At 52.2% G+C, this 12,349-nt stretch overlaps 2 protein-coding genes and 1 non-coding gene across 6 annotated transcripts; 2 read left to right on the top strand and 1 right to left on the bottom strand.

Annotated features, from left to right (window-relative positions):
• Nucleotides 1-7,777, top strand: CA14 (carbonic anhydrase 14). 4 transcript variants are annotated; one of them, XM_017546386.2, is made up of 12 exons: nt 1-200; nt 818-931; nt 2,887-2,907; nt 4,171-4,350; nt 4,863-5,005; nt 5,230-5,325; nt 5,500-5,566; nt 5,743-5,900; nt 6,002-6,122; nt 6,357-6,377; nt 6,490-6,574; nt 7,293-7,777. In XM_017546386.2, exons 2-12 carry the CDS (start codon nt 877-879, stop codon nt 7,357-7,359), a joined length of 1,014 nt encoding a protein of 337 aa, XP_017401875.1. In that variant the 5' UTR covers nt 1-200; nt 818-876; the 3' UTR covers nt 7,360-7,777. The 4 variants fall into 4 exon arrangements, with proteins under 4 accessions (XP_017401875.1, XP_017401873.1, XP_037600856.1 ...); XM_017546385.2 differs by lacking the exon at nt 1-200 and adding an exon at nt 522-681; XM_017546384.2 differs by lacking the exon at nt 1-200 and having other exon boundaries at nt 493-931.
• On the top strand, nt 4,406-4,509 carry LOC119473848. Its single transcript, XR_005203089.1, has one exon. It is a non-coding gene; the product is annotated as a small nucleolar RNA U13 (small nucleolar RNA).
• A 327-nt stretch (nt 7,778-8,104) lies between the features above and the next one.
• Nucleotides 8,105-11,970, bottom strand: APH1A (aph-1 homolog A, gamma-secretase subunit). Its single transcript, XM_017546387.2, has 7 exons — nt 11,371-11,970; nt 10,636-10,806; nt 10,395-10,468; nt 10,035-10,157; nt 9,754-9,881; nt 9,221-9,344; nt 8,105-8,884 (listed from the first exon to the last, which is right to left on the bottom strand). Exons 1-7 carry the CDS (start codon nt 11,481-11,483, stop codon nt 8,820-8,822), a joined length of 798 nt encoding a protein of 265 aa, XP_017401876.1. The 5' UTR covers nt 11,484-11,970; the 3' UTR covers nt 8,105-8,819.
• Nucleotides 11,971-12,349: the final 379 nt, after the last annotated feature.

Below are 12,349 nucleotides of genomic sequence, written 5' to 3'. Positions count from 1 at the left end.
CAGAAGAGATTGCTCCAGATGAGTTCTCCTGGCCTCACTTCTCTTCCTTAGAACTCAGGACACAACTCAGGTTTTAGTTCTTGACTTCCTCCACCCCTCACCTGCACCCTGAATCCCCAATTCCTTCTTGTTACATATCTTCTAATTCTGGACTCTTCCCATTCCAGAGCAGCTCAGATTCTGCAGGGAATTGGGAACAGGTACCCCAGCCATCTGCTCCATGCCACCCAGGGAGCTGCTCTGCAGAGGAGAAGCCAGGTGGGGGGGGATAAAAACCGAGTGCCCTCTTGAGGAGGCTGAGTTGAACCCCAAATCCCCTTCCTTGCCCCCACCAGCTTCCAGGAAACACCCATGTAAGCAGCATCTGTGTGATTAGCAGAGGAAGGAATAGCTTACCCCAGCTGGACTCCTGAGCCAGGGCCAGCGCTCCGGTGCAACTTGCCACGATGCAGCTCCGAGTGGGGCCATCCTGCATGCCTAATTGGCTATTTAAGGAGCTGCTCGCCTGCAGCCCAGGCAGCCCCCCCTCCCCACATACACCCGTCCAGAGCCACCTTAAAAGCAGGAGGCAGTTGTAAAGTCGCTGGCCAGCTAGTGGAGTGGAGACTGCAGAGGGAGATAAAGAGAGAGGGCAGAGAAAGAGGCAGCAAGAGATTTGTCCTGGGGACCCAGAAACCCATGGTACCCTACTAAACCCCAAATTCCCTGGAAGCCCACAGAGACACAGAAACAGCAGGACAAGCAGCGATACACTCCACGCCAGGAATTCTCCTCTCTCTCTCTCTCTCTCTCTCTATCTCTCTCTCCCCCACCCCAGCCTGTCCTAGTCCTCTAGTCCTCAAATTCCCAGTCCCCTGCGCCCCTTCCTGGGACACTATGTTGTTCTCTGCCGTCCTGCTTGAGGTGATTTGGATCCTGGCTGCATACGGGGGTAGGTACAACTAAATGTTTGTGTGTTGATTTGTGCTGATGTTCACAGCTCACCAGGTGTGCTTAACGGGGGGAGGAAAGGTGTAAAAGGAAGCCTAGAGGCTGGAATAATAGGCTCAGAGAGGAGGGAAAAAGAGAGCAGAGTGTAGAGACCACTTCCCTTCTTTATCTTTTGCCTTTCCAGCCTTGCTGTTATTGGAGGTGGGGGAGAACGAGCGGGGGGCTGGGTGTGTACGCAGGCAAGTGCTGGAATCTCTTTGCAGGCTACAGATTTTCTCCAGAGCTCTTTCTCCCACTGACCTGGTCCCAGTCGGCACTCCTGGACTTCTTTATTTACAAACTCCTCCAGTTAGGGAGTCAGAGAGGCCTGGCATGAAAAGGTAGATAGCTGGGGGTAGGGGGAAGAATACCTCTGCCCAACTCAGACCCTGATCTCCAATTCATCCCTTCTTGGCCAAGGTTCCTTCTTCATTCTGTGGAGCGACTTAACTCCCTAGTATCCCCTGAAAGCAGCGGTATAAGAGTGAACATTTGTTCGACGTTTTACCGTTTACAAAGGACTTTCAGGAGCTCCCAGGAGATGGGGAACGATTTTTGGGAGAACAGGCTGAAGCGCTCAGGAGCGTCCCCTGGAACCACAGACCTCACTTCTGTGTTTCCCATGCCTAGCACAGTATCCAGCACATATTAGATGCGTAACTGACATTTGTGGAAAGAGCAGGGGGGGTGGGGGGTGTCCAGAGAGTAGACGACAAATGCAGAGATGACAGGGGCAGGCGGGCAGCCAAATGGAGAGTCACAAATCTCATCTGAGGAGAAAGAAAAACACAGGGAAAGAGGAGGAAGAGACATAGAATAAGTATGCTGAGGCTCTGACCAGAAGAGACAGGCACCTTCACAGACCAGGGAGATCGAGGTGTTGGGGGGTCCCACAGAGATGGTACCTGAGAGGCTGCCTCCAGCTCTCCCTTGGGCCAGCAGAATAGGTCAAGGGTAAGAGCAGGGCATCTCACAAGTTTGAGGAAGTAAAGGGACTAAGAGAGAGAGGAAGGAATTTAGGATTTTTCTCCAGCGATTCTAGGAGTATGGATATGGCAGCATAACCCTGCAGGAAGGCCTTCCTTTTCTGCTTGAGGCAGTGTGGCCCTGGGGAGGCGCTGGACCTGCAGACCCCCTGGCCTGAGTCAGACAGGACTGCACGAGAGCCTGACATGTGACCCAGCTGGCAGCTCTCTTCTCTACACACAATGCTTCACTTTCATCCTGTCCCTGCCAGCCTGGCTGCCTGTGCCCACCCACCACCCTCAATCTGGAGTAGACCCTGCCCTGACTCCCGCCCTCCCCTAACCATCTCGGAATGTGGGGAGCAGAGCTTCCTGGTGATGAGCAGCTACTGGGACCAGAAAGGAAGAATTTACTTATGATTGTACAGCTCAGTGCCTTTATTCATGCAATTTCTCAAAGCAAACGAATAATCCCCCCTTCCCCCTCCGAAGCACACCCCCCAACACACACACACACACACTCTGAACTCCTTTCTCCTTCCCTCTTTCTAGTCTCTATCCTTCAAACCCTCTGCCCACACCCTCACCCCGCCCACCCCAATCTTCCAAGTGTTGGATTGACTTGGCACAGGTTAGAGAAAAGTAAGGGTTGGGCCAATCGCACATTTGGATCCAGGTTAATTTTAGTCCCTGGGCTTTACCTCTTTTCATTCCTCCTCCCCCTTTACTCAGCAGGCACCAGCAGAGCCTGGCTGGTGAATTTAAATAGACCCCCGACCTTTCCACAGAGGTGTCCAGTTTCAGGGCTTCCTTTGGAAAGTGCTGGAGCAGAGGGAGGAGGGGCAGCAGAGAGGGAGGTGGAGCAGTACAGAATGCTAGAGGGAGGGGAGTGTGGAGGCCAGGGCTCTGCCCCAGGCTGCGCTGGCTGTAACCCAAATCCTCTGCCTTGCAGGTCAACACTGGACATATGAGGGTGAGAGCAGATCTCGAGGCCTCCTGACACCCTTTCACACTGGAACCTCCTCACCTGGCAGGAAGACATGCTGTGCGGGTGGGGAGGAGTCTTCCTTTAGCTTCTCACCCTATCTCCTCCCTTCTGGATCTCCCACTGCGTTGAGTTTCACGTATTTGGCTCCCAGATCCTGCTCTAATCATCAAATCCTACACCTCCTGATTTGGCAGAAAAGCTAGTTAAGTCCTCAGTAAATCGTGTAGGAGTGAGGGAGCTGGGGTGGAAAGGAAGCTGGGTGGGGGGGAAAAGCTTAGCTGCCAGGTCTCCTTCTGGCTCTCTCTACCCTAATCCATCATACCCCTAACCTGCATCTGAAATTGGGACAGAGCTGGAGGTCAGGGGTGACGAAGAGGATGGCGGGATAGTTTGTGACACTGGGGAGGTGGAGTTCAATTCCTATGAACTACTGATTAATGACATAACTGAACTCCAGAGTCCGTGACAAAAGGCCAGTGTGACAACAAGAAGTGAATGATGAAAAGTCAGGATATCTGAAACCCAAGGCCTCCAGCAGGATTTTTTTGTTTGTTTTTTTTTTTTTTGGAGACAGAGTCTCTCGCTGTCGCCCAGGCTGGAGTGCAGTGGTGCAATTTCGGCTCGGTGCAAACTCCATCTCCCAGGTTTAAGTGATTCTCCTGCCTCAGCCTCTCCAGTAGCTGGGATTACAGGTGCTCACCACCACATCTGGCTAATTTTTGTATTTTTAGTAGAGACGGGTTTTGACCATGTTGGCCAGGCTGGTCTCGAACTCCTGACCTCAAGAGATCCACCTGCTTCAGCCTCCCCAAGTGCTGCTATTATAGGTGTGAGCCACTGTGCCTGGCCTCTCTAGGATCATTTTATTTCTCCCGTTTTTCTACTCCTACTCTTTAATCCCATCTCTTAGGGTATTCAGGTTTTCTATGCATCTCCTCTGTCCTCATTCAGCTTTCTTGTCCTCAAAATATAGGTAAGTAAAAGAGCTACCATTCCCCATTCATCAGGATAGTCGGAAAATCATCGCTGCCTCTGGGTAGAGAAGGGGAACCGGAGCTTGATACTCAACAGGATTCCTACCTCACCCATCCCTGTACAACGGGAGTCTTAACCTGGGTGGAGGGAAGTCCATTTCTACCTCCACCCAGATGTATGGCTTGGTTAGGGGACAGGGTCAAAGGGATGGGGGCAGTGTTAAAGGGTGCCTAGAGCTGGAGGACAGGACCAATGTCTTTGGTAACCCCCCAGGCCCACATGGTCAGGACCACTGGCCAGCCTCTTACCCTGAGTGTGGAAACAATGCCCAGTCGCCCATCGATATCCAGACTGACAGGGTGACATTTGACCCTGAGTTGCCTGTCCTGCAGCCCCAAGGATATGACCAGCCTGGCACCGAGCCTTTGGACCTGCACAATAATGGCCACACAGGTAAAAACACGGGCTCCAAGAAGTTGTAGGCTCCAGCTCAGCTCTTAGGAGTCAGATCCTTTTGTAGTGCATGAGTGTGACGATGGGGTGTTCACGAGCATGCGCAAACTGTGCCACCCTCCATCCTGGTTACGATGTCAGCACATTACCCATCTGCTATGAATAAATAACCTCAGGAGTCAGGGGAAAGCAGCATTCTCCTAACCTGCGAATTCTCAAAAAGCTTTGTCCATGAATTTGGAAATATGAGAATGGGGATCAGCCTCCTGTAGCCAAGGCAGAAATCAAAATGTTTCTAGTCAAGCTCGATAGGTAGGTTAGTCTCATTGCGCTGATTTGATCTTCACTGAGAAAAAGGAAGATATGCTAGAAGAGCTCTGGCCTCGGGAGGAACTGGGTGCTACTTGGGGAGGAAACTGGAAGAGAGCCAAGTCTCAAGAGGTGGTGGCAACTCAGGTGTGGGAATGTATCTGCATTCCTCCACCAATCCTAGCTTGCTCTTTTCTCCACAGTGCAACTCTCTCTGCCCTCTACCCTGTATCTGGGTGGACTTCCTCGAAAATATGTAGCTGCCCAACTCCACCTGCACTGGGGTCAGAAAGGATCCCCAGGGGGGTCAGAACACCAGATCAATGGTGAAGCCACAGTTGCCGAGGTACCAGGGAACAAAGAGCTGGGATTCGGGCAAAGTAACAGGGATGGTTGGTCCTGAGAAAAGGATCCGGACCTTGGGAAAAGTCATGCTGGAGGGATAAGGCCAACCTTTGTGAGACAGACTTAGTGCCTGCCGGGGACAGCAGGGGGATGGTGGTGGCCAGGATCAAGGCCTTGAAGGGGGTGGGGACATCCCATAATTCAATTCCCTTTTCCTTCCTTCAGCTCCACATTGTACATTATGATTCTGATTCCTATGATAGCTTGAGTGAGGCTGCTCAGAGGCCTCAGGGCCTGGCTGTCTTGGGCATCCTAATCGAGGTCAGTAGCTCCCAGTCCCTTCCAGGTTTCTCTCCACCTCCTCTGCAACCGTCACATCTATTTGCTTCCCTCCTGTGGCAGACAGCAGCCCATCCTGACCATTTATTCTCTACATAAATTTTTTATTCCAAACATGGAGTTATTCCAAATTCTCTCTCTTTCCTCCCCTTCCAGGTGGGTGAGACTAAGAATATAGCTTATGAACACATTCTGAGTCACTTGCATGAAATCAGGCATAAAGGTGAGCCTTAAAAATCTATAGCAGGAAGTGAGATTAGACTTTCAAAAAACTTTCAAAAACTGTTAGTCTTGGGATGAGGCAATTACTTAGAGCCAAGGAATTTTGCTTCTGGGAGCCCTATCTAGGTAAGCCAGGGCACACTGACAGGAAGATGAGTCCCAGTCTGTTCTCCCCAGATCAGAAGACCTCAGTGCCTCCCTTCAACCTGAGAGAGCTGCTCCCCGCACAGCTGGGGCAGTACTTCCGCTACAATGGCTCACTCACAACTCCCCCTTGCTACCAGAGTGTGCTCTGGACGGTGTTCTATAGAAGATCCCAGATTTCAACGGAACAGGTAAGTGGCGGAGAAATGAGATGAGGGGAGAGATACACAATTCTATCTTCAGACCCCTTCCCACTCCCCAGTGACACCTCTCCCACGCTTCTGCTCCTCAGCTGGAAAAGCTTCAGGGGACATTGTTCTCCGCAGAAGAGGAGCCCTCTGAGCTTCTGGTACAGAACTACCGAGCCCCTCAGCCTCTCAATCAGCGAATGGTCTTTGCTTCTTTCATCCAAGGTGACTCTGCATAACTCAGAAGAGATGGGAAACTGAGGGACACAAATGGCAGGAACTAGGGAGCCTGTGGGAAGAAAAGGCTAAAAGGGGAAGGGGTTTCCAGGACTAGCTTGGACTGGGAACCAACCCCCGCCCTAGGGTGCCCGGGTGATTCTCCCAGGCATAGAAGCAGAGTGCTGCTCCCAGCTGGGATGGGGATCTGAAGTCCCACTGACCCCTTTTCTTCTCTTACAGAGGGACCCTTGTATACCACAGGTAAGACAGCCTTATAAGGTATTGGGGGGAGGGGAGGCATCCTCAGCAAGTAGGGGAAAGGCTGAAAATCTGTTAGTCCTAGGCTGACATCTTTTACCTTTATCTCCCCCAGGTGAAATGCTGAGTCTAGGTGTAGGAATCTTGGTTGGCTGTCTCTGCCTTCTGCTGGCTGCTTATTTCATTGCTAGAAAGATTCGGTGAGGTCCTGCTTTCCATTCCTCCAGTCCTTTCTTTTTTCTTTCTTTTTTTTGAGAGGGAGTCTTGCTGTTACCCAGTCTGGAGTGCAGTGGTGCGCAATCTCAGCTCACTACAACCTCTACCTCCGGGCTCAAGTGATTCTCCTGCCTCAGCCTCCCAAGTAGCTGGGACTACAGGCACGCACCACCACACCCAGCTAATTTTTGTATATTTAGTAGAGACAAAGTTTCACCATGTTGGCCAGCGGTCTCAAACTCCTGACCCCAGGTGATCCGCCTGCCTCAGCCTCCCAAAGTACTGGGATTACAGGTGTGAGCCACCACACCTGGCCTTTTTTTTTTTTTTGAGACAGGTTCTCACTGTTGTCCAAGCTGGGGTACAGTGGCTTTATCACAGCTCACTGCAACCTCCACCTCCTGGGCTCAAGTGGTCCTCCTACCTCAGCCTCCTGAACAGCTGGGACTACAGGTGTGTGCTACCATGCATGGCTACTTTTTATATTTTTAGTAGAGATGGGTTTTCACTACGTTGCCCAGGCTGGTCTCCAACTCCTGACCTCAAGTGATCCACCTGCCTCAGCCTCCCAAAGTGCTGGGACTACAGGCGAGAACCACCTTGCCCAGCCCTTTCTTTTCTATGAAAAAGCACTCTCCTATTCCACCTCTAATCTGCTTCACTTGGATAGTAGTCATTCTCATGAGCCATTCCCCTTTCCAGGAACAAGAGGCTGGAAAATAGAAAGAGTGTGGTCTTCACCTCAGCGCGAGCCACCACTGAGGCATAAATTCCCTCTCAGATACCGTGGATGTGGATGACTGCCCCTGTGACTGTCAGAAAGCCTCTAAAATGGGGTATAGGGTCTGGACAGAAATACTGTAGGAGTAGTAGGCAGACGTCCTCCTTCCCCTGGACATCCCCTACAGAGAGGAATGGACCCAGGCTGTCATTCGAGTTAAAACTGCAGAGCCTTCAGTCTCTCCAAACACGTAGGAGGAAATGAGGAGATCCGTGTTGTTCAAGCAGAGAACAAACTCTGTTTAGTTGCAGGGGAAGTTTGGGATGTACCCCAAAGTCCTCTACCCCCTCACCTTTATGGCCCTTTCCCTAGATACACTGCAGAATCTCTCCTTAGGATAAAGAGTTGCTGTTGAAGTTGTATATTTTTGATCCATATATTTGGAAATTAAAGTTTCTGACTTTAATTCTGGTCTGTTCTTTGAGGCTCTTGAGGGTGGACAGGTTCCTGAACTCCTCAGGTGGTAAAGATAGGCAAAGGACGGGGAAAAGCAGCATGGGTGATTAGCTCATTTTATACCACCCCTAGAAAGAAAGATTAGCTTCTGGGAAAACACTTAACCCAAAGTTTCAGACATGTGAAACCTCTAGCCCAGATTTCTGCCCTTGCACCAAGGCTATGCTTGGAGATCAGTGGTTGCCAGTTTAGGAAAGCGGCTGGACAACAGACACGAGAGGGCAGAAATCTCAAGTATCATGCTATCCCCTCCCTTTAAAGCCAAGTTCCCCCACAATTACAAAGTCTTTTTTATTAGTCAAAATCACAATCACCTTGATTAAAAGGATGAGACACCCCACCCTCAGCAGAAAATGATACAGTTTATAGAAAACCTCCCCACCCCTCCCACATCCCAATTAAAAACTACAAAAAAATCTGCCCTCCTTCCCTACGATGTCATGGTAGTCTGACTCCTCCAGCGGCACTGCAGCTCTGGAGGGCCAGCTCACCCTAGCACCCTCCACTTCACCTTGGGGAGAGGAGGGATGCTGGTGTTTAAGGGTTAAAACCATTAGTTCCAGTATTGCCAGTTCCCAAACATGCACTTCTTTCCTTTCCCCTAAGGTCTGGGACCAGGGAGAAAGGGACAGAAATGAGCCCAGCCATGAGGAGCAATTTGAGAGAAAATACAGCCCAAGGAGGTTAGAAGAGTTCCAACATACCTCCTCCCTCCCCCCACCTCAAAAAAGAAGAAAAGGCAGATTAGGGTCTTTATCACACCAAAAATCGTTCCCCTCAGGCCTGAGAAAAAGATGTCCAGTCTGGGGAGAGGGTACTGAGAAACTCAGAGCTCATCTACCCTTGAGCCTCCATTAATTTCATCTCCAGGGCAATGGCTAACCTAGATCCCTTTTCTTGGCAACCTGCACTGTCCAGAACTGGAGATGGAGAAATACAGGGCGAGGACATCAGGAGGGCACCCCAGGCCCAGGGGTCCCCCCTAGGTTCCCTCAGTCCTCGGGTGGGATGCGCAGGGCAGAATACACCATCACCCGACTGTCCTCCTGCCGTCGGCCTGCAGAGGGGAAGGGAGGTGAGTCTTGGGCAGGGTGAGAGCAGAGCACTGACACAGGGGGAGTCCTGGACAACAAGGGGGTCCCCAGATGGTGGGGAATAGTACAGATTCAAACCCACCAGTCACTGACTGGCTGAACCCAGGCTGCTCCTGGTGAAACTTGGAGACTAACGGTCACAAAAGGACAAAGCAAAACCCTGGAGGTGGTAGGGTAGACCGACGACAAGGACACGGAGAATGTGGGCAATGGACCCGGGCTGGGGCTGGGCTCAGTCATGGGCAGTGGACAGGCAGGTGGGATCTGTCAGGCGATCAGTCCAGGTAGTCAGTCCTTACACAAGAGGCTGCGCTGAATACTTCGGAGGGACCCTCCGGCTGTGATGAAGGCCCAGAGCCCCATGGAAACAGTGACTGCATAGATGGGCAGCAGGCTGGCCTCATACCATGGGTTCAGGAATGTCTAGGAAGGAGGGTAAATGTAGGAAACAGATTAGATTCTCCCCCAACCTAATGCCCACATTCTCTCTGCACGTTTGACTCCCAGATCTCTCTCTCAAATTCCCGTCTTTCCCTTCAGAGCCCCAACATCTTGTGGTTAAAGGGACTTTTAATTTTCAGCTCCTTCAAAGGTTTCTACCGCTCCTGCTCACCTCGGGCCCTCTGCATTACAGTTTGACTAATCCATTCAATCTTCTCCCCAGAGCAGGTGATAGAATTGATGCTGAGGTGAGAGACCTCGAAAGACTCACCTTTCCGCCTCCTCCCAAGGTTAAGTTCAAAATGTTAAGAAGTGAGGATATCCTTTCCCCCACATCCCACTCACCATTAAATGCTTTTCTCCCTAACTCAGGCCCCTGTCTCCAACTCACCAGTCCCGATGTCAGTAGGTGACTCCCAACCACCAGGCCCAAAGCCCAGTACCGTCTCCTCTCACAGGCATCAAAGAACACAACTCCCCAAAAGGTATGGAGCAGGATAATGGCTGCTGTCAGAAAGGCTGCAGGGAGGGAGATGGGGAGGAGATACATCCCTGATCTTCTCCTAGCCTCCTGAGATGTTGAGCCAAAGAAGTCTCCCAGGGAAGGCCAATAAATCAGATCAGGGACAAGGATGGATGGGGCATAAAGGTTACATAGGAGGTGGATCTTACCTGAAGTCAGGAAGTAATAGGGTGAGTCTCCATGGATCCCAACCACACCTGGCCCAAGTGCATCAGCCAAAATATTGATAACAGAGAAGACACCACTGATGATACCGAAGGAGAGACCAGAAACTGGGGGAAGGGAGGATCTCATCAATGTCAGAGATCACACTGTTGCCTGTTCACCACTGACCCCTCCCCATGCCCGGTTACAATTCTTTCACACCTACTCTCCCTCCAGACCACCTTTCTTTGGAAGTGACAGATGAAGGAAAATATGAAGCCACTTAGAACATGTGGATATTTAGAGACTTCCCTAGAGGAGGGGGCTGTCCAACTCCCTCCTCCAGTCCCCCTCCCTTGGCTCACCATAGGCCATCTGGCGGATGGAGATGGGTGATCTTCCGTCCTCACTCAGCGATGCTAACCCCTCATCTGCCTTCCTGGGGTGGGGTGGGGTAGGGGAAACATGAGGGAAGGCAGGGATGCTCCTTTCCCTCTAATGTACTCCCTTAGTGCCTCCTCTTCCAAACCACCACCCAGGGGCTGCCCCACTTCCCACAGTGCAGTCCTCTGCCCCTCTCCCCTCCAGACCACTCCATCTTCTTACTTAAGCAGCTTGTAGTAGGCAAAGCGGAACACCTCCTGTAGAAGGACAGAGACAGCAGCACCAAAAATCAGGAGGCCGTACTGGAGCCGGGCATCTGACCGGTCGGTCACATGGACCAAGATGAACCAGACCACAGAGGCCAGGAGCAGGGAGACCAGCCAGAAAAATGCCCTGAGAAAAGACAAGGGCAGTGAGATAGTGGTAGGGGCAGCCAGAGAAATCAGGGAGGGAAAGCGGCCAAAGGTGCATGAAAGGTGGAAGTTAGCCTTCCGGATGGTTAGGGAGACAGGGACCAGGTAGGGTAATTGTCTCCACCAAGGGACTCATCTGTAGAAACGTGAACGGAGGGGAAAGGGGAGAAATCTGATTAAAAAGTCTTCAGAGCGATAAGAGCCAGAGTGTGCGAGCACGGAAGGGCGAGGTATCCATTCCTGGATCCTCCCCTAGGGCACCTGACTCGGCCAGCCTAGGTCAGCACAGCCCCCTCACGAGTCTCGGCCTTGGGCCTTCTCTGACGTAGCTGGGAGGAATATAGGAGGAATCTGTGAGATCCTTGGAAGGTGGAAATCAACTGCGGGAAAGGGCAAATCTCCCAGATCCACCCCCCACCCCGCCCAAACTTCACCGCCGACTTATCGCCCCCAATTCAGGCTCCCAGGCTCGCCCCAGTTCCTCCAGCCCCTTCCGCACCTCTCTCTTCGGAGCTCTCCCGCGTCTCTCCGACCCCCTACTCACCCTGCGACCAGGATGATAACGCGAAGCGGGTCTCCAGCCACAGTGATCAAGAAAAGCGCGAAGGCAGGGCCGAACGCGACGAAAGTGCAGCCGAAAAACACCGCAGCCCCCATGGCTGGGCAGGTGGGACGGTGGGGGCCTGACCGGGACAGCCGAATGGGAGGGGCGCGCCGGCTGGGGAGTCCGCGTGGGGTGGCAACGCGACCCCACGAGGGGCGCGGTGCAATGTCACCCCCGGACCCCGGGGAAGGGGCGGGGGGGGGAAGCACCGAAACCCCAGATGAAGGTCCGCGCGACTTCCTCTACGGAAGCCGAAGAGGGAACAAATCCCCGCCGCAGCCCCACGGCCACCTCCCATCTAATCCCCACCCCCGGAACGCCAATGGAGAATCAGCGCGGGCGGAGCCGTGGGGGCGGGGCTGCTCGACCTGCTGGGAGTTGTAGTCGCCTTCTGAGGCCTTGACTTCGTCCCGGGAGTGGCTGGAGCTAAAGTGGGTGGGCCGAGGATGTCGAGACACCGATTCCTGGATTCAGTTGCGCCTCCGTCGCGGTTTCCTTTCGTCACGTTGTGGGGAAATGTAGCAATCCTAGCTCTTCTTTTGCTTTGTTTTGTTTTATTGCATTTTAGGTTTTGGGGTACATGTGAAGAACATGCAAGATTGTTGCATAGGTACACACATGGCAGCGTGATTTGCTGACTTCCTCCCCTTCACCTATATCTGGCATTCCTCCCCATGCTATCTCTCCCCAACTCCTCAACCCCTGCTGTCCCTCCCCTATTTCCCCCCAACAGACCCCAGTGTGTGATGCTCCCCTCCCTGGTCCATGTGTTCTCATTGTTCAACACCCACCTATGAGTGAGAACATGCGATGTTTGATTTTCTGTTCTTGTGTCAGTTTGCTGAGAATGATGGTTTCCAGGTTCATCCATGTCCCTACAAAGGACACAAACTCATCGTTTTTGATGGCTGCATAATAT

This window comes from Cebus imitator, unplaced genomic scaffold (assembly GCF_001604975.1).
Source record: "Cebus imitator isolate Cc_AM_T3 unplaced genomic scaffold, Cebus_imitator-1.0 Scaffold188, whole genome shotgun sequence".
Classification (NCBI taxonomy): Eukaryota; Metazoa; Chordata; class Mammalia; order Primates; family Cebidae; genus Cebus; species Cebus imitator.
Note: the sequence above shows the minus strand (reverse complement) of the source record. Positions and strands in the feature narration are given on the sequence as shown.